The following is a 26,013-nucleotide window of genomic DNA, read 5'->3' as shown; positions in this document are numbered from 1 at the left end:
GACCGGTATGGGGCCATGGACAGTGGAGGAAGATCTATTGTGAGCAGCTCACTGATGTTGGTTTCACTTACCAGTATCCATCACTCTCACATCTTGGCATAACAACAACAGTCGATACACAGGTTCTTAATGCAGTAGTATTTTGTCTCCAGGTTTGAATACGCACAAACTAATATTTCTCGTGGCAACAAATCATCACAGCAAAACATGCAATCTACTCATCTGAGAAAGGCTTGAGTGAGGATAACTTGAACATCGATATGGTAAATTAGTGAGGTGAAAAGATGGCAGAGTTCTTACCACCAGGATGAGGGTACCCAGACACTCTGCCATGGCTTGGCGCAGCAGCAAGTTACGGATCTGGAAAGTCTGTGCCAGCTTGTCCATGAATACCTTCTGTTTTCCCATGGTTCAGTGCTGCTCAGCTAACCTCCTGTATTATGACTGGGTGACAGCAGGTATGTAGGTCCTACTGTTGTCTGTGTGTGATGGCTAATGCAGTGGCCTCCTCTTATAGGACCTGGACCTCCTGTGGTTCCTGCCAAAGCCAGCCCCCTCGAACACTCCCTACTCTCTCGCTCTTACTCACTCTCCCTTCTCTCACTCCCTCCGTCTCTCTCTTTCCCTCGTAACTCCCACATCCTCACTGGTTCAAACACACCCTCTCTCTCTCTGTCAGTCTCTCACTCTCTTCTCCTTTTCATCCATCCTGTTTTATTCCTCTCTGCCTGAAATTTTATCACCATGTATTTCTCCTGCTTTGAATAGAGGAGTGAGTCATTATATCCCCATAACTGCTCAAAAGGTTTGCTTCTAACATCAATAACTTTTTGTCTATTCTGTTGAGGCACTGGAGTACATTGCATTCCACTTGACTCCGACAGTATAGATTGCATTCACTTCTTGACCAAATATGATCTACCTTCATGTTTTTTTTCCTGTTATCTGCTATATCCAACATTGTATTTTATATTGCAACCAGTGTTGGGGAAGCTTCTCTGAAAATATATAGTTTACCAAGCTATGAATGACTTCACACTAGAAGAAGGAAGCTTCACTAAAGTTACCTTTAAGAGGAATTATTAAGAACAAGATAGCTTACTTAACTGAAGTTACTTAGAAAAAGTAGTTCACGACGCACAAACTACTTTGTCAAAAATGTATCATATCTAAAATCTGAAATGTCATAGACTACAAATTGCAAGAACAGATCACTCTGGAGTCAGATGTTAACAGAAATGTTAGTTGAGACAATTAAAGACAAAACGTGAGAATTAGGCACACAAAAAGTGTTTCAAGTGAGAATTAGGCAGGTCTGATATCAAAAAAGACATTCTTGCCTACTTCACCCATATTTTATTTTTGCAAAAAAAGTAGCATGTGCTTTACACCACTACATGGCAAAAAAAGTGATTCACTACTGAAAACAATACCAAGACTACCACCAAGCTACTGTAAAATGTAAATACATTTCTAGTTGACCTAAGTGTAGTTCACAACTCCAACACTGATTGCAACACGATAGAACATTTCGTTGAAGTAGGAAAGCACACAGAGTGAAAGTAGTCTACTTCAGTCTCAAGACTTCCTTAATATTAGAGGTTCTGCTCGCCCGAGTTATAATACCTCATTATAAGCTGTAGACCATACCATTTACCACCACAAACAACTGATGCTGGCATTAAGACCACACTCAACAAGCTGTATAGGGCCATAAGCAAACAAGAAAATGCTTACCCAGAGGCGGCACTCCTAGTGGCCGGTGATTTTAACGCAATAAACTGAAATCTGTCTTACCTCATTTCTACCAGCATGTCACCCGTGCAACTAGACGCACATTTTTTTTTTCACCTTCACTCCACAGAGACGCCTACAAAGCTCTCCCTAGCCCTCCATTTGGCAAATCTGACCACAACTCCATCCCCGATTCCTGTTTACAAGCAAAAAAAACTCAAACAAGAAGTACCCGTGATATGCTCAATACGGAAGTGGTCGGAGGAAGCGGATGCTAAGCTACAGGACTTTAACTAGCACAGACTGGAATATGTTCCGGGGTTCATCCGACGGCATAAAAGAGTTTACCACATCAGTCACCGGCTTCATTATTAGGTGCATGGACTACATCGTCCCCAGTGACATATACGTACATATCCCAACCAGAAGCCATGGATTACAGGCAACATTTGCACTGAGCTAAGGGCTAGAGCTGCTGCTATCAAGGAGAGGGACACTAATCCAGACGCTTATAAGAAACCCCGTTACGCCCGCCGGTGAACCATTAAACAGGTAAAGTGTCAATACAGGACTAAGACTGAATTCTACACTGGCTCTGGTCGGATGCGGTAGGGCTTGCAAACTATCACAGTTTACAAAAGGAAACCCACCCGCTAGCTGCCCAGTGATGCAAGCCTACCAGACAAGCTAAATGCTTTCTATGCTCGCTTCAAGGCAAGCAACACAGAATCATGCATTAGAGTACCAGCAGTTCCGGACAGCTGTGTGATTACACTCTCCATAGCCGATGTGAGTAAGACCTTTAAACAGGTTAACATTCACAAGGCCGCAGGGCCAGAAGATTACCAGGACATGTAATTCGAGCATGCGCCGACCAGCTGGCAAGTAGGTCTAACTTGACATTTGACCTTTCCCTGACCCAGTCTGGAATATCCATGTTTCAAGCAGAGCCTAGGAACACCTACATGAGAATGCTGTTCATTGACTACAGCTCACCATTCAACACCATAGTGCCCTCCAAGCTCATGACTAACTTAAGGACCCTGGGACTGAACACCTCCCTCTACAACTGAATCCTGGACTTCCTGATGGGCCGCCCTGGAGGTGGTGAGGGTAGGCAACAACAAATCCACCATGCTGACCCTCAACACGGCTGCCCCTTAGGCCTGATCACAGACAACGATGAGAGAGCCTATAGAGAGTAGGTCAGAGACAACAACCTCTACCTCAACGTCAGCAAGACAAAAGAGCTGATAGTAGACTTCAGGAAACGGAGGGCCAAGCACGTCCTCATTCACATTGGCGGGACTGTAGTGGAGCAGGTCGAGAACTTAAAAGTTCCTTGGTGTCCACATCAATAAGGACCTATCATGCTCCAAACACAATCGGGAAGAAGGCAGGAGGCTGAAAAAATTTGGCATGGGCCCTCAGATCCTCAAAACATTATACAGCTGAGAGCATCTTGACCGGCTGCATCACTGCTTGGTATGGCAACTGCTTGGAATCTGACCGCAAGGTGCTATAGTGGATTGTGTGCATGCACCAGTACATCACTAGGGCCGAGCTCCCTGCCATCCAGGACCTCTATACCAGGCGGTATTGGATAAAAATGATTGTCAAACCTCCCCAAGTCATAGATTGTTCTCTCTGCGGTACCAAAAAGGCACCTGAACAGCTTCTGCATCCAAGCCATAAGACTGATGAACAGTTGATCAAGTGGCTACCCAGACTATTTGCATTGACCGCTTTTTTGTTGTTGTACTGACTCTTGCACTATATGCACACTCACTGGAGTCTACCCACACACACACTAAATATGCTCAAACACACACACACTGATGAAACGCATACTGCTGCTGTTGATTATCTATCCTGATTGCCTAGTCACTTTTACCCTCGTACTACCTCGTACCCCTGCACATTGACTCGGTACCAGTACTTCTTGTATATAGCCTCGTTACTATTATTTTATTGTGTTACTATTTCCTTTTTTATTTAGCAAATTGTTCTTACTTTTTAAGTCTGCATTGTTGCGAAAGGACTCGTATTTCACAGTAAAGTCTACAACTGTTGTATTCGGTGCATGTGACCTTGATTTGATATATAATTCATTCATACAGACAAGGCTACTCCTCCATCTCTCCCCGAGTGACATTCAGAAGAGTTCTTACCCTGATTTGGCCTGACAATCAAACACCTATTTTTCCAAACACTGTCATGAGATACTATAGCACTAAAATGTTAGTGCAATCCGTAAACGATTGCATTACGTTTTACGAAAACATATTTCACAAAAATGGCACCTATTCCAAAACTGGATGTATGGCCACGTGAGGCACTGCAGGTGAGTAGTTTGCGTCGCCTACTCTGAATGACTGAGTAAACTGGTTAACATAAACCGTCAGAATCCAAACACACGCACAAATACTCACTTTACTAGGATAGCATTTACCATAAGAAAAATACATCTTATAAAAAAACTCAGCCTCAACTTTAACAGCTGTGGAGCTTTTGCATTGACAGTGTTAAACTATAGAATTCCTCACCTTGACTACACACAGACACATGCTAGATAGACCAGCTCCTTCTAAGAAGCTATAGGAGGGTTGGTGAACCTGAGATCGAGCGTGTCTGTGTCGTTGCTCACATGGCCACACATCCTGTTTTGGAATAGTTGACATTTTTGTGAAACGTGTTTTTGTAATGCAATCGTTTACAGACTGATGATGGAAATAGCCTCTTAGGAGCTGGTATATATGGCACACTGCCAACTGTGTTCAAGTCTTTAGGGACAACACTATACTTCAGCAGGTCTCACTACTTCAGCATCACACAGATGGGCTCATTTCCCCAAAGTATTTGTTCAATTAAGGGATACTCAGTGCAGATCTAACATTCTAAGTGTTAATGTCGACAAAACATCCCAAACTGGAAAAAATGCAACAGTCAAGTCAAAAGCAAGTTATTACTTTAAAAACGGAGTTCAAACTTCAGTTACAGCTGGTTAGGCAAGCAGTCGTGGGGACACGATATATAAAGTAGACTAATTGTTGAAAAGGTTGAACCAGGTAACCAGATAATTCCCAACGTGCGAGGAGTCACGATTTGAGCAGGAAATCCTGTAATAATTAGATAGCTAACAACATTGGGCGAGGACAAAATAAGTCCGGACAATTATCTGTCCATTGTGACATGATTATGTGGGAGATGGACACAATGGAGCTTGATTAGGTATAACACATCGCCTCTCCTTGGAATTTCCTCAACATCTAGTCAGTATGGTCAACACATTTTTACACACATTCATGGTGATTGTACACAGACATTGAAAAGCGACAATGTGATGACCAAATGAATATCCGCCGCGGGATAATGAAGTTGAGTGAGCTAAACTGAACATAGCTCTAGCAGGAATCCCAATCACAAGGACCATTTTCCAAAGAAAGCTTCAAGATGAAAATACATTTAGCAGGCATATATGGAGGGGAGTCAGGGCCAGTTCAAAAATGAAATGCTTAAATGCTCAATTGAAATGTGAATTTTTTTATTTTCAAATAAGTGCACATGATTCATGCCACAATGAAATTGCAATGAAAATGGATAATTGCAAATGGTAAATAAAATGCCAAAAGGTTAACAGAAAACGATAACTGCAATGTGCAAAGTGAAATGGAGTGTGTGTTTTTATTTTCCAACCGCCCAATTGAGCATTTTCTCTTTTAATTTTCAAACTGTATGCAAATTGCTTCCTGGAGGCGTGAACCAGGAGAGCAACATGACACCACAGTGCAGTGAGATCCTAGCCATGTCACACACTATGCCCATTGATATTAGACTAGTGTAACTGATGGGGGTTGAACCTGGCGTCATGTACACCAGAAGAGCATCTTAGCCTGCTAAACCAACTCTTAGGTCATTTAGCTTGGGGAGCCAATGCTGTTTTTCTGGTCTCAGGCAGTTACTCAACACTAGGCAAAGTTACTCATCACATCTTTGTGGTCACCAAACCACTTCTTTCTGGTTAGTTAGTCGCATAATGAGTAATCTTGCCTGATACCGGAAGAGTTGCATTGGCTATGTCTGATACCTGAAGAATTGCATTGGCTATAGCCACTGGGCACAGTTCCATTTCTAGTTTGGACTTACATTCGGTTGAATTGTCAACTAGAGAGAACTCAACATGAATTGTGTTTTTAAAGTCACCCTTTCATTGGATTTAGGTTAAAGGGTGAAAAAGAAAAAAAATCCCTTACATTGATGACTTTATGCAAATCTAATCTGTTTCCCACATTGACTCAACATCACATTTTTATTTCAAAATGACATGGGGAAAAAACCATTGATTCAACCAGTTTTTGCCCAGAGGGTAGGCTTTGGTTAAGCGGGCTTATGTGCTCTTCTGATGTGCAGAAGACCCTTGTTCGAACCGTCAGTCATATTTATGCTGTGGCTCAGATGGGTCAATGTGAAGAGGTCAAAGGATGGTGAATTGTAACAGAGGTGGTTCACCTAACACACATGTATGAGTAGGCCTTACCTAAGACCCTTTGGCTCCCAGAGTCAATGCCTAGGCTTCATTTTAGCAGGCCTATGCTTTTCTGGTGCGCAGGAGACCTGGGCTCATACCCTGTGTTGGTTACACTAGTCTAAAAAAAATCTATGTACAGAGTACAGGTTGTTGGCACCTGAATTGGGGAGGTGGGCTCGTGGTAATAGCTGGAGCAGAATTGGTGGAATGGTATCAAATACATGGTTTCCATGCGTTTGATACCATTCCCTCTGTTCCAGCCATTGTTATGAGCTGTCCTCCCCTCAGCAGCTTCCACTGGTACAGAGAGCCTGGCATGGCTAGGATGTACTACTACAGGAGGATGTACTACTACATGGTGTTCCTCTCCTGGTTCGACAACAATTTAAGTCAATGTCATTTTTTTTTGTCAAAGTATGATATATTTGGACTTCATGCAAGTGTGTGTAAATGTGGTGTCTTTTCCTATGATATACAAATGCTACCAAAAGGTTGCACCGTGTAGAAAACTGCATATCAGCCATCTTTCAATAGTTATCCATCTTACTTAGAAACATATTCTATTCTTATTTACAATAAAACGTGACTCCAAAATGACACAATACATTATTTACCATTCATTTCTATTGGGCACAAAATAATCTGAAACATAACCAAAATAAACAGCAAATGCAACCAAACAAAGTGTAGTCACAAGCTTAATATAAATCATTGTGTGCTAGGAATATGGGAGCAAAAACAAAAACTTTTGACTACTTTAATACACAAGTGAATGTCCCAATACTTTTGATCCCTAAAATGAGGGGGACTATGTATAAAAAGTGGTGTAGTTTCTAAACGAGTCACCCAATGTGGATGAAAATACCCTCAAATTAAAAGCTGACAGTCTGCACTTTAATGTCATAATCATTGTATCATTTCAAATCCAAAGTGCTGGAGTATAGACAAAACATGTGTCACTGTCCCAATACATTTGAGCACACTGTGCGTACAAAACAGTAACACAGACAGGGTTAAAGCACCAGCGAAAACAAAGACTTCACATGCTTAGTTTCTTACAATGTTTATTTTATCCAGTAAATGTGCATGGCTTGCATTTAGCACACAATTGGATATACAATGACTAACTGTGTTACATGTTGATTTCATTTTGACAAAAAGGTGTCAACGAGTTGACATGTTTCGCTGGCTATGGGGTAATCCATTTCAAAATGTGATTGTTTAAGTTAAAATACAATTACCGTACGTGTTTCTGTGTGCGAGCTTGTGGGTTTGCGCACGTGCTCAGTCCACACCACCCATTCACCGGTCCTTGCCTCCACTGACTTGACCAGGCCCTGAAGTCCTCCAGGATGGCCTCCACGTTGGGGACAGTGTGAAAATCCTCCCCACTCACCTCAACACGATGAGCCACCATCTGTGAGGTCTGGAAGAGGGCGAGACACATGACCGGGGGGGGGTACACAAAGAAATGTATAAGCAGAAAGACATTTTCTTTAATTTTTCTGTCTTTACCTTGAAAGGCAATGGGCTGATGGCTTTGGGCTTCCATAGCACTGCGATCACAGTAATGCCGTAGGGGGTCACAGAAGAACAGAGCCAGGTCTCCAAATGCATCCTGGGAAAGACGGGAAGAGACACCGGTTTAAAAATGGAGCCAATGAAAATCTGCATGTCAGGAGAAAACGCAGACATTGCCTTTTTGCTTCTATAAAAACCCATCTAGCCTGAGCCTCATGTATGTATGCAAAAATTATCTATCGCCAACACACGTGCAGGCATGCACACGCACTCACTCCGTTCTGCCAGGTAGTGGGTGACGGGGCTGAAGTCGATGACGGGTAGTGCCCCCGCTGAAGATGGCATGAGGCGGGTCCACTGCCTAGCTCAGTAAGGGCACCTGCTTGGGGCTCAGGTGGATCAGGACATCATAGGCATCCAAAGGAGGCCACTTGACCACCTGTACACACACACACACAGAGCGAGCGAACAGAGGAAGAGAAGGGAAAGTTAATGATGGAATGGTGTATTACAAAAAAGCAGTTCAGTTATTGGAAATTAAGAAAAACATACTAACATGAATGTGAGTGTGCATGTAGTAGTTTTATGAGTGCGTGGGAATAGATTGATGGGTAAGTGTGTGCGTGACTAACCCGGACGTCCTGTATCCGGTTGGCGTCCGTCAGCTGAGGTTCCAGGACCTTCAGGCTCTCTGCGGCCACCATCACCACACGCTGAAGCATCTGAGCACCCAGGGAGAAAAACACACATCATTTAATAACACACATTTATATCACACCCCCACACTAGCCATTATAGTAACCCTACAAAACCTGTTTGTTGTCCGTGTTTAAACTCCTCATTCGGAACTCTCCTCATCTATCGTCACTAAAGATTGTTTCGGCGTTCCAATGATTCACTATGACTACGCTCTCCGTTGTCTTAACCCCAGGTCAGATGACGACTTCATGATAAAAGATCTGGTACATTTTCAAATGTGCACAGAGCACAATTAATAGCTGTTCCATTGATACATGTGCCTGTGTTCTCGGCTCAATCTACCTCTCAATTCTGCTTCTTCTGCACGTCACGCAGTAGACCTATTGAATTCAAAGCTCTTTGACAGAAACACATAAAAAGATGCCAGGTATGGAGAACAGCTAGTTTGAGCATTGTAATCAAGTGGTTGAGGTAGAACTGGTGAGGTAAGATTTTCTTAATGCCATTTTGAATGAATGTAATATTGGTGTTATAACATCACAAACGGAATGTGCATGGCATTACCTTTATCATCCTAAGTAGTAGTACTGATAATGATATGAGCGGATCCTCTAACAGTGTGACGCAGGAGAGCCGTGTGCCTTGAGGAAGGGTCCAAGAATAGGGTAACTGACTGCCGACTAACAAGAACATGCAATTCATTTCTGCTCCGCTGTTAATGATGGCACCTCTACTTTTATATTTACTATAGTTACAGCTCTAAATTAAAAAAAAATTAATTGGTAAAACTGGTGCTCCCAACGTCTAAAAGTTAGGAGCACCGGAAATATTTGTAAAAAAGTAAAAAACTATTTTTTTGCTAAAGCCTGTATTTGGCCTACATGTATTCTAGCTACTTCTGAAGCACACATTGTGCCCTAGAAACGAATATGTAACCCTGTAAATATATTTGTTAATTATAAAAAGCAGAAATGGCATTTGTAGAATATTAGGTTTCAACATTGTATAAAAGCACAATTTTCTTGTTGAGATGCATTACATGGATAATTTTAGTTCACCCAAAAGACATTGGTTTCCTTACCCTGTAAGCGGTCTATGGACAAGGTATGACAGCATCCATGCTTTGGTTTAGTTCCCCTGGCACTGTTTCCACATGCTAACGGTTTAGCATTTGTGGCACAAATCCCATTAAAGGCATAGGAATGATATTAGCATGTTTCATGTTCAAATCATCTACAAGTTACTTTGTTGAGCTTCACAATCGATTTTAGATACTTTCGGATGATTTGGACATGATGCACGAAAAATTTTCATATCGGCCCCATGACTTAAATGGGATTTGTGCCAGAAATGCTAAAACATTAGGGTAAGGAAACCAATTATTAATTGTACAATTTGGGTGAACTATCCCTTTAAGAACATTGTGTGTGATGACATGCAAGAGATCAGTCATTCATTACTATGATCATTGATCTCCTGAAAAAGATATATCCCTTTTCCTTTCTTTCTGTGCCCCCAAATGTTTGAATATACTGGTAAAGTTATCCGGTTGTTAGCTAGCTAGCTAATGAGGTAACATGACTGAACAAGGCGTAAATGAATGGCCCACGAGTAGCTTAAGAATGGCCCGAGACATGGTTTATGAAAGTAAAAACGCAGACATCTAATCCCCTATAGGAAGAAAAAAAATGTTGTGCGGGTAATATGGGTCATATCTTCTGAACTGTTAGGGCTAGAAACAATACATTTTTTGCTATAGTAAAATGGTACAACCATGATGCTAACGAATATTCACTCAATCGTTTCTCTAGGGCACTCGGAAACAACAGTAGAGTGAAGTATAATCATTACAACAACTATTATCTGAGTAATTTCTCTTGTAGGTGCTCCAAAATTGCAATTGTAGGTAGCACAGCAAAATATTTAGATGCATATGCAACCAAAATGGTCGCACTTTAGAGCCTTGACTATACTACTTAATATACAGACAGGATTCCCCCCCCCCCGGTCTTTGACAGTGTGAGAGTTGGTACACCGCAGTTCAATCATTTGAAAAGTTTGTATTCAATTTCTTCTCTTTCAAGTCTGAGTCTGTTACTATGTTGTGTACAATGGGCTGCGGAAATAAAATGCCATTGGATGACTGTACTAGTGACTGTACTGGATGTGTGCCCATGTTCTAACCTGTTCAGATGGAACCTGTTTGGTCCAGATTGACAGCTTCTTGTCTTTGGGCGTGGCAATGAACATGACAGGCAGAAACTCTGGAGACGATGAAGTCATTCTTGATCTCAGTGTAGTCAGCAGCTACAGATGAGGACAGGGCAGAGGGTGAGAGAGAGAGAGAGAGTGGGAAAAGTAAGTCTACATATGAAGCACATCAGCGAGAGAGCGAACACCCCATTGGTTATTTTTTGTAATGCACGAATATGATAAGAAACAAATATGTTAATAAGATACAATATACATCCACATTGTGTGTGTGTGCGCGCTCACCGGTGAGCTGGTTGTTGAGGTTGACCACCGGGGGTTGTTTCTCCAGTCGAAGGAGGAGAGCAGGTGGAGGAAGCGAAGAAAACCCACCTGAGGAGACCTGAGAGAAAGAGACCGGAAGAGAAAGATACATGGAGACAGAGAGAAAGAAAGCAAGAGAGCAAAGCGAGACAAGAGTGAACAAGAGACAGCGAGAATGACAGAATGTTAAAATATTTTATCAGGGTTTAAGATAAATGATTAAATAATTCTACCCAGAAACTTAAGCATTATGATTAGAGGTTATGTAGCATGGACAAGGAGTAATTAAAAATGATAACCATTAGGATTAGAGGTTATGTAGCATGGACAAGGGGTAATTAAAAATGATAACCATTAGGATTAGAGGTTATGTAGCATGGACAAGGAGTAATTAAAAATGATAACCATTAGGATTAGAGGTTATTGTAGCAATGGACAAGGTGAGCTTAAATTAAAGCTGATAACCGTTAGGATTAGAGGTTATGTAGCATGGACAAGGAGTAATTAAAGCTGATAACCATTGGGGAAGAAAGGAATGTATGTGTGTGCCGAAAGAAAACAAGAGACTCCTTAACCTATGTTTGAACCGACCCAGCTATAACTCTGTGGAGATAAGATAGGACAGGGAGAGCCCCTCCAAGTTTCCCGTATCTGGGGGGGACTGGAACTGTCAGCTGAGTGGTAATAAATTGTGGTGAGACTTCAGGAGAAAATCCAAATATTAGTGTGTATGTATGTGTGTAGGTTAAGAGAATAGTATAACAGGAACGTTTTTGTATATGCACGGGAGAGCTCTCGCAAATAAAATTGGATCTGACTAATTGTGAGATGGGAATTCTGTCTGTTTCATTTAAACCAGAACTTTACAAACTCTGGGTTTCAGACCTAAAAAGATAATTGCAATTTATTAACATTAATTACTAAATTACATAACACAGAAAGAAGGGGTAGACGGACAAAGAGAAAAGAGGGAGAGAGAGAGAGGGGTTGTATCAGTCATGTGGTACATCAAGGTGACGACAGAGGGAAAGGGTCAGCGATGGACTGACATGCAGGTAGCTAGTTACCCTAGAGGAGTGAAGGGGGCCGGCTGCAGGAAGAGGGACGCCACCAGCAGGTCAGCAGTGTCCTCTGTTATGTCATCGCTGAAGAGCTCCCAGCCAGCGCTTGGCCAGGCGACACACCGCCCCAAAGTACGGGTGGAGTTGCTGGAGCCTAGAACACACAACCACAAACATTAAGATGCGTGTGTTCGTTTGAGTGAGAGGAAAAATGTGTAAAGCTAAAGTGTTAGCTGAAAGGGGATGCTGTGGAGAGAGCGGGGGAGAGGATATGTAGAGCTAATGTTAGCTGATAGAAGGAGCGCTCCAGTGTAAAGGTAGTGCCTGACCCGTGCAGGTGAGTAGGGGCCGGTGCATGGTTGCCATCTCCAGGGCTTGAGCCTCCTCGTTGTCCCTGACGATGAGGAGTCCTTCTGGACACACTCTCCCTCAGGACCTGAGGCTCCCGGTGGTAAGCTACCTGTATCCTGAACGCCAAGCCATCCTTGACACACACACAGTTAGTCAAGTGGCCTGATAAGAGTGCTTCCCTATACTAGTCATGAATGAACATAGCCATACGGTTGAGAAATTTCACATGGCAAATGGACGGCCCCTTATGAGACGTCCACGGGTGCGCAAAAAAATAGGCGACTGGCTCAGGTTGCCCCCCGAAGCGTGGTCTTCCGGGAAGTAAAAAAAAATTGTTTCCAGGACACTTTGAGATATAAAAAAAACGAATATAATTGACTTTTTTCTGCTGTACCGGAAAATTCCACCAGATGGCCTACTGACTACATGGCAAATGGCCATTTCATCACCAAAATGGACATGGCTGTTTCTCAAACGGAACAGACTCCAAAGACAAAACTCACGAGCAGAGGCGCAGCCTAGAAACAAGACGGCGTCGAAGCCACAACGCTCTGAGTTAATGCACATTTTCTGGGATTAGAAAAAAGTTATAGATCCAGTTGAGGCATGTTAAGGCGAATCCATTAAGGCAGGTTTCGGAGCTCTACATGATTTCTGCAATTTTCTGTATGAAGTTTGTCCATCTTCAATAAGTTAGGTGCATTTTCATATTGCATATGGACAGTGTCCAAAATGCCAATATTTCATATTGGCATTTTCCATATTATAAATAGCAAATGCCAATATTTCATATTGCAATTGGACAGACTCACACAGCCCCGTGTACTTCAAGTATTATTTTGAGACCCCCCCCCAAAAAACACCCCATAAGCCCAGGACACAGAGACAGCACCCATAGAGACATGCTCTAGCCTGACAAGTGTTCACACTGCCCATCAGACCTCAAAGAAAAACTCACACACAGCTAAGATGTTACCAGCGTACAAACCATCAAAGAACTGTCAGACCTAGAGCTCTGAAACTTTATAAACCTGTTCTAGAGCGGTAGTGCACCGTGAGTTATGTAGCTCTAGGAGGTTCTTAGGACGAGAAACATGATATCTTATTGACTGATGGCTGACTGTCCTAGTTGCAGTATAATATATTGGCATTGTCCATATTTTATATTGCAAATGGACAGCGTACATTTCCAATATGTTTAATTTGGGATTTACCATCACCAAATGGACATGCAAATGTATTATTATTTTTTTTTAATCACTGAACGGCAAACAAAACATCGCTATAGTCTCTAGGCCGTTCCGAATTCAATGAGGTGCCCCACTTGGCCGTAGCTCGCTCGGTCTGATAGCAGCGACTGTGTAAACCAAAGAAATCAACCAAGACCTCAGAAAAAAAAAATTGTAGGTCCTCCACAAGTCTGGTTCATCCTTGGGAGCAATTTCCAAACTCCTGAAGGTACCACGTTCATCTGTACAAACAATAGTACGCAAGTATAAACACCATGGGACCACGCAGCCATCATACCCCTCAGGAAGGAGACGCGGTCTTCTCCTAGAGATTAATGTACTTTGGTGCAAATCAATCCCAGAACAGCAAAGGACTATGTGAAGATAAATGGAGGAAACAGGTACAAAAAGAAACAACGTCCACAGTAAAACGAGGCCTATATCGTCGAAAGCTGAAAGGCCGCTCAGCAAGGAAGAAGCCACTGCTCCAAAAACGCCATAAAAAAGCTAGACTATGGTTTGCAACTGCACATGGAGACAAAGATCGTACTTTTTGTCCTCTGGTCTGATGAAACAAAAATAGAACTGTTTGGCCATAATGACAATCGTTATGTTTGGAGGAAAAAGGGGGAGGCTTGCAAGCCGAAAAACACCATCCCAACCGTGAAGCACGGGTGTGGCAGCATCATGTTGTGGGGGTGCTTTGCTGCAGGAGGGACCGGTGCACTTCATAAAATAGATGGCTTCACGAGGAAGGAAAATTAGGTGGATATATTGAAGCAACATCTCAAGACATCTGTCAGGAAGTTAAAGCTTGGTCGCAAATGGCTTCCAAATGGCAATGACCCCAAGCACACTTTCAAAGTTGTGGCAAAATGGCTTAAGGACAACAAAGTCAAGGTATTGGAGTTGCCATCATAAAGCCCTGACCTCAATCCTATAGGAAATGTGTGGGCAGAACTGAAAAAGTGTGTGCAAGCGAGGAGGCCTACAAGCCTACACCAGCTCTGTCAGGAGGAATGGGCCAAAATTCACCCAACTTATTGTGGGAAGCTTGTGGAAGGCTACCTGAAACGTTTGACCCAAGTTAAACCATTTAAAAAGGCAATGCTACCAAATACTAATTGAGTGTATGTAAACTTATGACCCACGGGGAATGTGATGAAAGAAATAAAAGCTTAAATAAATCATTCTCTCTACTATTATTGACATTTCACATTCTTAAAATAAAGTGGTGATCCTACCTGACCTAAGAGGGGGAATTTTTACTAGGATTAAATGTCAGGAATAGTGAAAAACGGAGTTTAAATGTATTTGGCTATGGTGTATGTAAACTTTCGACTTCAACTGTATATCAATAAGGACATGCAGAATCAACCCCAAGAAGAAAATTCTGACTTCCAATAATCAAATATGACAAATAGACCTTCTAGGTTGATTCAGGGCTTAACACAGTGATATAAACTTAGCAAAAAAAGAAAGATCCTCTCACTGTCAACTGCGTTTATTTTCAGCAAACTTAACATGTGTAAATATTTGTATGAACATAACATGATTCAACAACTGAGACATAAACTGAACAAGTTCCACAGACATGTGACTAACAGAAATGTTATAATGTGTCCCTGAACAAGAGGGGTCAAACTCAAAAGTAACAGTCGGTATCCGGTGTGGCCACCAGCTGCATTAAGTACTGCAGTGCATCTCCTCCTCATGGACTGCACCAGATTTGCTAGTTCTTGCTGTGAGATGTTACCCCACTCTTCCACCAAGGCACCTGCAAGTTCCCTGACATTTCGGGGTGAAATGGCCCTGCCCTCACCCTCCGATCCAACAGGTCCCAGACGTGTTCAATGGGATTGAGATCTGTGCTCTTCGCTGGCCATGGCAGAACACTGACATTCCTGTCCTGCACAGAACGAGCAGTATGGCTGGTGGCATTGTCATGCTGGAGGGTTATGTCAGGACGAGCCTGCAGGAAGGGTAACACGAGGGAGGAGGTCGTCTTCCCTGTAACACACAACGTTGAGATTGCCTGCAATGGCAACAAGCTCAGTCCGATGATGTTGTGACACACCATAACGGACCCTACACCCCCAAATCGATCCGCTCCAGGGTACAGGCCTCGGTGTAACGCTCATTCCATCGACGATAAAGGCGAATCCGACCATCACCCCTGGTGAGACAAAACCGCGACTCGTCAGTGAAGAGCACTTTTTGCCAGTCCTGTCTGGTCCAGCGCCGGTGGGTTGTGCCCATAGGCGGCGTCGTTGCCGGTGATCTCTGGTTAGGAACTGCCTTACAACAGGCCTACAAGCCCTCAGTCCAGCCTCTCTCAGCCTATTGCGGACAGTCTGAGCACTGATGGAGAGATTGTGCGTACCTGGTGTAACTCGGGCAGTTGTTGCCGTCCTGTACCTGTCCCGCAGGTGTGATGTTCGGATGTACCGATCCTGTGCAGGTGTTGTTACACGTGGTCTGCCGCTGCGAGGACGATCAGCTGTCTGTCCTGTCTCCCTGTAGCACTGTTTTAGGCGTCTCACAGTACGAACATTGCAATTTATTTCCCTGGCCACATCTGCAGTCCTCATGCCTCCTTGCAGCATGCCTAAGGCACGTTCATTCAGATGAGCAGGGACCTTGGGCATCTTTCTTTTGGTGTTTTTCCAGAGTCAGTAGAAAGGCCTCTTTAGTGTCCTAAGATTTCTTAACTGTGATCTTAATTGCCTACTTCTTGTAAGCTGTTAGTGTCTTAACGACCGTTCCATAGGTGCTTGTTCATTAATTGTTTATGGTTCATTGAACAAGCATGGGAAACAGTGTTTAAACCCTTTACAATGAAGATCTGTGAAGTTACTTAGATTTTTACAAATTATCTTTGAAATTCAGGGTCCTGAAAAAGGGACATTTATTTTTTTGCTGAGTTTATATAATTTGGTCATCATATAAGCCATCTGGACATGGTTCACTGACTTTTGGGTTCGGAATCGACTTCCTGTGATCATATATGGCAAATTTACATTTTGCCCATTTGGAGTATAATGTGTGACAAGTGGCCATTTGCATTATTATATGCCTGATATGGACATAACATAGGCCTTATGTACAAACTTGCATGAAATAAGACAAATCTATATCAATACGGTTCTTAAGTAATGTATAATTGGATCCCAAAATAATACAAAAGTGGTCCAAAACGCATTTTCTATAAAGCTTAAGTTTGTCATTTCACCCTTGAGAAGTGACTTTCTGTCCATTTCCCATATATTTTTCAGACGGTGGAGCGCGCTCGCCACCTTTTGGATTTTTGGTTTATTACACCCGGCATTGGCCATGTTCCATTAGCAATATGTTTTGCACCATCTGCAGCCCATTTGAGTGGTATTTGCGATTGTGTATATGGTTCGCCCATTGGCAATAAGTTGCCATTCATTTTTGTCCATTAGGCCTATGCTTTCCTTTACCTATACTAGTCATGAATGATCATCACCTCTAACCATACACCCAGACCCTAGTGGTTGACTTAACTTTTTAGCCACTTGTCTGTCGGACCAGTAGGACCATTCTTTTTTTAAAGCTCAAGTAACACCATTTTTACATCATTGTATGACGCAAGGAACCATTTCACTAAATAAAATGCATTACTATCTTTTTTACCATAGAGAATCAGACAACAATTACTCAAAATACAACAACGCCCCTTTAAAAAGACTCTCCCGGAGGATGGTTGGCCACCCTTGGTAGCCTATAAAAAATTGCAACATTACAATTACAACCAAATACTATTTAAGTTAAAAAAAATTATTCCCTCCAGGGAAGGAAGCTGCACAAATTAAAGCAATGAGGCAGATCAAACAATTTAGCTTAAAATGTTGATAAAGTTCCCCCTCGTAATAGTATAAACTCAGCAATGTGCACATGGCTGTAAGCTATACGCAAATGTTCCAAAATGCAATTAGTGTGAAAACATCGTTCTCAAAAGCGCACTGCACAAGCGAGCGGTTTTAGAAATGAAGAAAATCGGGGAGCTCTAAAGATGCATCAACTAACATGGGTTACTACTAATTTGACTAATTTGACTAAGACTTGGCCTTTGGCTGCTGGACAATAAAATAACATTGAAAAAAATAACTAGTTTCAATGGTATATGAATAATTATCTTAACATTTCTACGGTCATATTTTGTCTAGGCCACTTTAAACCAAGGTACTGCTAAAACATGCTTCATAAAATTACATAAAACTTGTTTTAAACAACCAAGTTTATGGTTAAATAGTTTCAAAATGCTTACCGCCTCCGCTCAGATTCAAGGTGGGTGATGTGCGATGCGCAAATGGTCACAACCCTCTCCGATTAGTCTCTTTTTATGTAGTTAATAGTCCCGTTAACGTTTGGCTACATTTTCTGGCACCTCCCTCATGTCAGCATCGGTTTATACATGAGGCTGTAGCCAACAGGCCTACGCATATCACCTTCACATTTCGGCTTTTTTTATTTATGTACTTTGGAATAATATTCAAATCTATTTACAATGTTGGCCTCTGATCCAATTGTGAGCAGAGTAATTGTTGAAGATTGTGATGATATATTTTTTTTACTTGTCCATTCCCTGACAACTTGAATCTATATTCTTCTGTTCAGACTATTTACTTGTCCCGGAAAAGCGTTAATGTCGAGGCCAGCTCCCACCCCCACAGACAGAAAGCAGGGCCCCTACCTTCCAACACGTCCAGGTGTGTGGGGCTGGGCTGGAGGTGTTTGGTCAGCAGTTCTCCCAGGCCGATGTGGAAGGCTGCTTTAATGTGACGGACGGCCACCCGGTTATGAGGCCACTTCCCACTGCCCTCCATGTGGAAGATCACTACAACAGGAGGCGACGAGAGAGGGGCTCATAGTAGAAAACACACAAACACAGCTTTACGTTTCAGATACGGTTTGGATGGAGGAAGTCGTCAAACCACACCAGCATCCTCTGCTGGTAAGACACACTACTACAGAAAAACTGACCAACCTCATGTCCTACTTTGAGGACTTCATCCAGCATCCTTACAATGTACCTCACACAGGTTTCTGGTATATCTGCATGGCTGAGGAGAGGAGAAAGGAGCCTGTTACAAATCATAACCACAGTCAAATTCCACGTGGCCGTTGAGTAACAGTAACTAGGCTTCTCCAAAACTGTGCTCTGATGCCGCTGATGGTCATTAGTAGCCTACCAAACTTGCTGCCAGTTGCTAATGACCAGTACTCAGTGCTCTATTTTAGCAATAAGGCACGAGGAGGTGTGGTATATTGGCCATATACCACAAACCCCCAAGGTGCCTTATTTCTATTATAAACTGCTTAAGACTGTAATTAGAGCAGTCTAACTACATGTTGTCATACCCGTGGTATATGGTCTGATATACCATGGCTGTCAGCCAATCAGCATTCAAGGCTCGAACCACCCCTTTTATAATGTCCCTCTAAATCACTGACATCAATGCATATGCAAATCAAATCAAACATTTCATGAGAGCCCTGGCATTCAGAGTTTGAGTGGAATAGGATCACCTGTTGTCAGTTGCATAAAGTACTTAAGTAGTACTTTTTAAAGTATTTCTACTTAAGTAATTTTTTGGGGTAGCTGTACTTTTTACACCCTACATTTTCCTTGACACTCAAAAGTACTCGTTACAGTTGGAATGCTTAGCAGGACAGGAAAATATTCAAATTCACACACTTATCAAGAGAACACGTGGTCATCCCTACTGCCGCTGATCTGGCAGCCTCACTAAACACAAATGCATCGTTTGAGTGTTGGAGTGTTCCCCTGATATCCGTAACATTTTTAAACAGGAAAATGGTGCCTTCTGCTTAGATTAAGGAATTTGAAATTATTTATACTTAAGTATATTTAGAACCAAATACTTTTAGACTTTTACTCAAGTAGTATTTTACTGAGTAACTTTCTATTAAAAGGGAATCTATACTTTTACTCAAGTATAACATTTGGCTACTTTTTCCCACCACTGCCTGTTGTGCAGCAAGAGCCAGCTCCTCATGGAATGAAATTTAAAAAAAAGTGTTTCTATAGGCTATGCAATTGCATGAGAAAACAGAGATGATGGCCTCTATTAAAAAGAGGATCTCAATCAGCTTTCTATATTTATTTCTCAAATGTCCTAATAATTAAAGACATTACTTTGTTTTACCAAATCGAAAATTAAACGCGGGAAAACCGTCCTCCAGTCGCTATTCAAGTACATATGGATGCCATGTAAAAATAAAAAAAAAGATCCTGCAGCAGTTCCAACAGGTGCATAATGGCCAGTTTAAATCAAACAAAATTCTCACACATATTATTTAGTATATGTAAAGAGAAGACTAAATTGATAGTCTGACGGGTAAGAATATCACCTGTGAATGATGCCCAGCAAGAAACAGAACATGCATTTTTTGGTGGGACTTTTTCAAATCATAGCCGCATGCATCATGTAGCATAGCCCGTAGGCCTAAATGTTTTGATAAGGTTTGTACCACAACTAAAGTGGCCAAATAACCTATAGCCTAAAGGTCCAAGACCCCTGGAACATGGTTGGATAGTCCATAGCCTACAGAGCCTAGTTACACATGTGTTCTTATAAACCCAGTCATTGCACAATCACATGTGAAAACAGAATTTGGACCAGCCACTATTTAAAAAAAAAGAGGATACGACCTTGTCGTGCTGCTATATTTATTGCTCAATTCTTTCTAAATGAAAAACACATTCATCTGCTTTACAAGCAGTGTAGCCTACCTGGCATATTAAAAACGTAACTGCACGTAACCTCCATTTGCTATTCCAGACATGACGCCATTCTTAATAAAATAAAAATTCCACACGTATTAGCAGGCTTATGTAAAAAGCAGATTAAATTGAGACTAGTCTGATGGGTGAGAATATTTTCAAGTGCTTGTCATATTGTGAACGCAGTGTGTGCAGCATGCGCAAGAAACAGAGCAGACCGTTTGCCTTTCGTGCACCTCTTATCAAATCATCATTAGTCACATCATGCAACCTCAGAAGGTATTAAAAATCTAAACATATAGGCTAACGTTTGTATCACAACTAAAGTTGCATAAATGACTAAATTAAGCGTATACAGTGCATTCGAAAAGTATTGAGACCCCGTCTTTTTCCCCACATTGTTACGCTACAGCCTTGTTCTAAAATGGTTTAAATAAATATTAAATCTATACACAATAACCCATAATGACAAAGCGAAAACCGTTTTTCCCACCAAAGAAGTTTCTTCAACTTGATTGGAGTCCACCTGTGGTAAATTCAATTGATTGGATATGATATGGAAAGACACACACCGGTCTATATAAAAAGGTCCAACAGTTGACAGTGAACCAAACCATGAGGTCGAAGGAATTGTCCGAAGGGCTCCGAGACAGGATTGTATTGAGGCACAGATCTGGGGAAGGTTACCAAAACATGTCTGCTGCATTGAAGGTCCCCAAGAACACAGTGGCCTCCATCATTCTTAAATTGAAGTTTGGAACCACCAAGACTCTTCCTAGAGCTGGCCGCCGGGCCAAACAAGCAATCGGGGGAGAAGGGCCTTGGTCAGGGAGGTGACCATTAACCCGATGGTCACTCTGACATGGCTCCAGAGTTCCTATGTGAAGATGGGAAAATCTTACAGAAGGACAACCATCTCTGCAGCACTCTACCAATCAGGCCCTTATGGTAGAGCTAGTTTGAGATATCAGACCAGAGAATCTTGTGAAACCAAGAGTGAACTTTTTTTGGCCTGAATGCCAAGCGTCACATCTGTAGGAAACCTGGCACCATCCCTACGGTGAAGCATGGTAGTGGCAGCATCATGCTGTAGGGATGTTTTCAGTGGCAGGGACTGGGAGACTAGTCAGGATCAAGGGAAAGATGAACGGAGCAAAGTACAGAGAGATCCTTAATGAAAACCTGCTCCAGAGCGCTCAGGACCTCAGACTGGGGCGAAGGTTCACCTTCCAATAGGACAACAAACTTAAGCACACAGCCAAGACAACACAGGAGTAGCTTGGGGACAAGTCTCTGAATGTCCTTGAGTGGCCCAGCCAGAGCCTGGAATTGAACATCTCTGGAGAGACCTGAAAGTAGCAGTGCAGCGACGCTCCCAATCCAACCTGACAGAGCTCGAGGGGATCTTCAGAAAAGAATATGAAAAACTCCCCAAATACAGGTGTGCCACGCCTGTAGCGTCATACCCAAGAAGACTCAAGGCTGTAACCGCGTCCAAAGGTGCTTCAACAAAGTGATGAGTGAAGGGTCTGAATACTTATGTAAAATTTCAGTTTTTGCAAACATTCCTAAAAATCTGTTTTTGCTTTGTCATTATCGTGTATAGATTTAATCACTTAGAACAAGGCTGTAACATAACAAAATGTGCAAACAGTCAAGGGGGTCTGACTGCTGGGTTCGAATGCACGACTCAGAAAGTGCTATTCCGTTCTTCTGAAATAGGCTACATGTCATATCATAATGTATCTTTAGACCTGCCTAAAATAATGGATTTATTGTGATGGTGTAGGCTATATTAAATTGATTCTTTAGACTTAAAAAAAAGTGTAGATGTTCCAAATGTCCTCATCAGTGGCTTGTAGGCTATGCGTGGAAGCCGGAATTGCTAAACCTGTTTCTGTTTATTAAAATCGATAAATTACCATGAGACCGTCAGTTATTTGCAAGAAAATCACTGGCTGACAAAATGTCATGACCGCCACATTACAACTGATGCTACCAGACTCTTATTATGATCGCGAAATACTGCACAATTTAAAAACACTTGCCCTCCAAACCCCCCTTCCACAAAACATGTGTAAAAATTGTGCATTCCTGTATTATACTTATGCTAAAATGTTTATTATATTGTACCATTTACTTTATGTTCGTATTCTTATATTTTATTATGTCCATATTGTTGAGAAGAAACCTACAAGCAAGCATGTCGTTGGATGGTGTATACCGTGTGTATCCCCATCCATGCGGCTAATAAAACAAACGTTTTTAAACAGTACATCGTATAAGGTGGAGATAGCGGACATTTACCAAAGAGGCTTTCCATTCAAAAAGTGTAGATGCAGAAATGTTGATGAATAGCTCAACAGTATTTCCACAACACACAGCCTCAACACACAATTTGATCTGATCCTAGATCAGTGATTAGGAGTTGAGGTACGTACAGCTGCCAGCTGGGGGTGTCCTCTCTCCAGTACAGAGGCATCCTGAGCAGCAGGCCAAAGGACAGGGGTGGCTGGGCCTAGTGCTTCACTCTCCACCGACCACCGTTACACACGTTGGCCAGAATACCCACTCAAGAGTTTTATCAAGAAAACAGCTCTAAAAAGTACTGAATCGGCCTGTTCCAGTCAACAGCCCTACAGGCAGGAGAATGCTCACCTCAGGGGTCAGGGAGTGGGTGAGGAGGCGGACCCTTTGGCCTAGAACTTGTTGCAGGAAGGAGAGGATAAAGGGGAGCGCAGTGAGGATGTAGTTTCCGCTGTGGTCCATGAGTTCACTGAGGAGGTCGAGCTTCTTACAGCAGGACTGCAGTTTCACCAGCACACACAGCCTGATCACCGACACAGGAGTGAAAAAAATATATATAGAAAGTTGACGCATAAGAGGAGAGAACGATAAGTGTGTGAATCTGAACAATGTACTTACTAGAAGACATGGTCACTGGTCCTAATCATGGGCTTGGCGGTCATGAGTAGGGCGTGGAATCCATCCACAGTGGGGTCGTCCCAAAACTGCAGCGACAGCGACGCCTCGTACTGATCCTGAGAGCCAAATAGGGTACAGTTAACCAATCAGAGGAAACGTTACTGCCAACCAGCCAATCTGAAGCCATCTTGGCACAGGGCGCTTACCTGATTGTAGGTGCAGCTGGTCATGTCGGCACACATGTTGAGGTATCCAGAGGGGTCGACAAACACAACCTGGAAAGCACTGTGGAACTCGGCGGGAGAGGGCTGAGGGAAAGAAAGGAATAAAATGTGATTGTGATCCATAATGGAGAAATTGCGCACTCATCCCCCCATTAAGGACATTTGGATTAGGCCTGGCTCACCGCTGCTGAATCTGGGTCTTCAGCGAGGGTAATTCCATTCTCCGTCAGGTCGGTGGAAGCTGAGGAAGAGAAGAAAGGGATGACAAATGAGAGGGAAGAAAAGATAGAAACATAATGACATGACCACACTAAGATCTGGCAGCACATCAAACCCATCCTAGGTGAACCCCACTGGCTCCCACCGCCTACTGACCTACAAAGCTCTCCACCACCCACCACCTTGCCCCCTCTTACCTTCGTCTCCCCTACCAACCCACAAGCTCACTCAGCAGGCCAACTTGCCGTTCCCAGGTCTACCCTTCAGAGCGTCAGCAACAGGCCCTTCTCCAAAGTTGCTCCAAGACTTTGGAACTCCCTCCCTGCAGCCATCCGTGACTCAGAGTTCATCACCATGTTTCCCTCCCTCCTAAAGCCCACCCCCCCACAGACTCACTTATACACATCAACCTCTTTTCCCTTCTTGTTTTTGTTTCCTCCTTAGTCTGGCACAGTATTTATGGTACATGCAATGTTACCCCAACTGTAGGAGCAAACAGACAGGTAGGTTGAGACCTCATGCGTCTTACCCAGGAAGTGCAAGCTGTTGAGGAGCAGCTGGTAGGCGGTCACAGTGTTGCTGACTCTGCGGGAGGAGAGGAGATAGGCTCCATGTTGCTGTTCTAGGAAACCACTGAAACGCCCTGCTCCCTGGGGACGGGAGAGAGAGTAGTGTAAGAGCTGGGTTCAGCCTGATAAAACGGTGTTGATAAAGAGGGAGCGGATGGCGCAGGGGCCCAAACCTGGTCCAGTTCCCTCTGTCTGAGCCACACTTTGAGCAGGGCTACTCGCTCTGCAAAGGCAGTACACTGGCAGCTCACAGCAGTCAGGAACAGCAGGTGGTTCCTGGGGAGCATGTCCCCCAGAACCGAGCTGTTGTAGTGGGGAGTGGACTGCTCACTCGTATCTACACAAACACACAGAAAAGGAATCGGTGAGAATGTAGGCTTTAGTCTTGATTGTAAGGTGAAGTATCTCTCCAGTGCACCACTTGTATAATTCAGGTCAGTGTACTCTCCATCAACAAGGAGCTTTCATCCAGTAACCATCTGTGTACATTAACGTTCCAGATCAGAACGGAACTGTAACAGGAAACAATATATCGAAGCTGCTTGGTTTTGGGTAGTGCCCCTCACCTGGCCGAGAGCTCTCCAAGCCAGTGTATCAGTCAGTGCGGATGTTGTTCCTCTGGGGGTGGAAGCGGCTGGGCTTGAAGAAGCCCGGAGGACGGCAGGGTTGGAGCCTCAAGAGGAAACTGGAGGAGTCTTTCCATGGAGAAATAGTCATATCATTGAATCATCATTGACACACAACCAATTAACTGAATAGGTACTTGCTAACAAACATATAGGTTGCATGCAAAAGCCAACAAACCTAGACTTTGAGTTAACAAAAACAGTGAAATAGACTACATGACTTGGCTCCATTCCTATACCACCCTTCTGTAACAGATGCTACAGTGTAGTACTACAGTATGTTGCTAGGTACCTGGAGGGGTAAGCAACAGGAGGGGGCGGAGACGGTTGCCATGGAGACATGAAAACCGCATGGTCCCAACGTCACGAGAGGAGGGAAGATGCTGTGCCAGCCCTGCCAGGTAAAGTGCCCTCTTCCGTGGGTACCTCTGGTTTAGGGCATCTTCAGGGTGCAGGACATCCTGGAAGGAAAACATTAATAGATGCATGTTATTATTGTTGTATGATCGAATTATGGCTGCCATGTTTCAGAGTGAATAGTGTGGAGTTACGTACGGCAGGAATAGTGACTGCCAGATCGACTGAGATGTCTGGTTTGGTGCAAGTCCCCAGTGGGTAGATGCCCATGATGGTAACAGAGATGGGGGGGTGCCATGTGGAACTTGCCTTTGTCTGCCTTTGGCACCAGGAGAAAGGAGACCTTTACTCCTCCTGACAACCATGACAGGTCCCTCAGCTGGAGATAAAGAAAGATTGGCATTGAAACATTTATGGAGGTCACTGAGTTCAGACCAAATACAACAAGTTGCCATTAGTTCTAATCCCCTGGACACAGTGTCACTAACATACCTCCTCCACCTCAGGAGTCTGTGGTACAGTGTGGAGCTGCTCAGTGACTTTCTGGACAAAAGAGTCGATCAGATGCTTCCTGCGCTCACTCACGATAACCTCCTTCAGCAGTTCCTCCATCTGCAGTTCCTCCATCTGTTGGCATTGGCAAAGAGACAAGATGGAGATTAAATAGCTACTGCCCCTAAAAAC

The 26,013-nt window shown here is 43.1% G+C and overlaps 1 protein-coding gene, 1 long non-coding RNA gene and 1 pseudogene across 5 annotated transcripts in view; 1 reads left to right on the top strand and 2 right to left on the bottom strand.

Moving 5' to 3' along the window:
* The window catches only part of LOC139023600 (uncharacterized), a 457,670-nt gene extending 450,437 nt beyond the window's left edge, over window positions 1-7,233 (top strand). The window contains exons 2-3 of the long non-coding RNA XR_011474755.1: window positions 6,262-7,091; window positions 7,142-7,233. This is a non-coding gene — a long non-coding RNA (uncharacterized lncRNA). The remainder of the gene's footprint in view (window positions 1-6,261; window positions 7,092-7,141) is intronic.
* Window positions 1-8,149, bottom strand: part of LOC111957749 (aquaporin-3) — a 17,093-nt gene extending 8,944 nt beyond the window's left edge. The window contains exons 1-3 of one of the 4 annotated variants that reach the window (XM_023978721.2): window positions 8,059-8,149; window positions 7,778-7,930; window positions 7,509-7,688 (exon numbers count right to left, since the gene is read on the bottom strand). In XM_023978721.2, the coding sequence (XP_023834489.1) occupies window positions 7,509-7,688; window positions 7,778-7,879 (282 nt within the window). In that variant the 5' untranslated portion in view covers window positions 7,880-7,930; window positions 8,059-8,149. Of the gene's footprint in view, window positions 1-300; window positions 551-7,503; window positions 7,689-7,777; window positions 7,931-8,058 lie in introns of those variants that run through there. The other 3 variants (XM_023978720.2, XM_070437066.1, XM_023978722.2) reach the window with 3 other exon arrangements.
* On the bottom strand, window positions 7,908-26,013 carry LOC111958073 (nucleolar protein 6-like; annotated as a pseudogene).

The sequence above is a fragment of the Salvelinus sp. IW2-2015 genome, linkage group LG33, assembly GCF_002910315.2.
Source record: "Salvelinus sp. IW2-2015 linkage group LG33, ASM291031v2, whole genome shotgun sequence".
In the NCBI taxonomy this organism is placed as follows: Eukaryota; Metazoa; Chordata; class Actinopteri; order Salmoniformes; family Salmonidae; genus Salvelinus; species Salvelinus sp. IW2-2015.
This window is presented reverse-complemented; position numbering and strand designations above follow the sequence as displayed.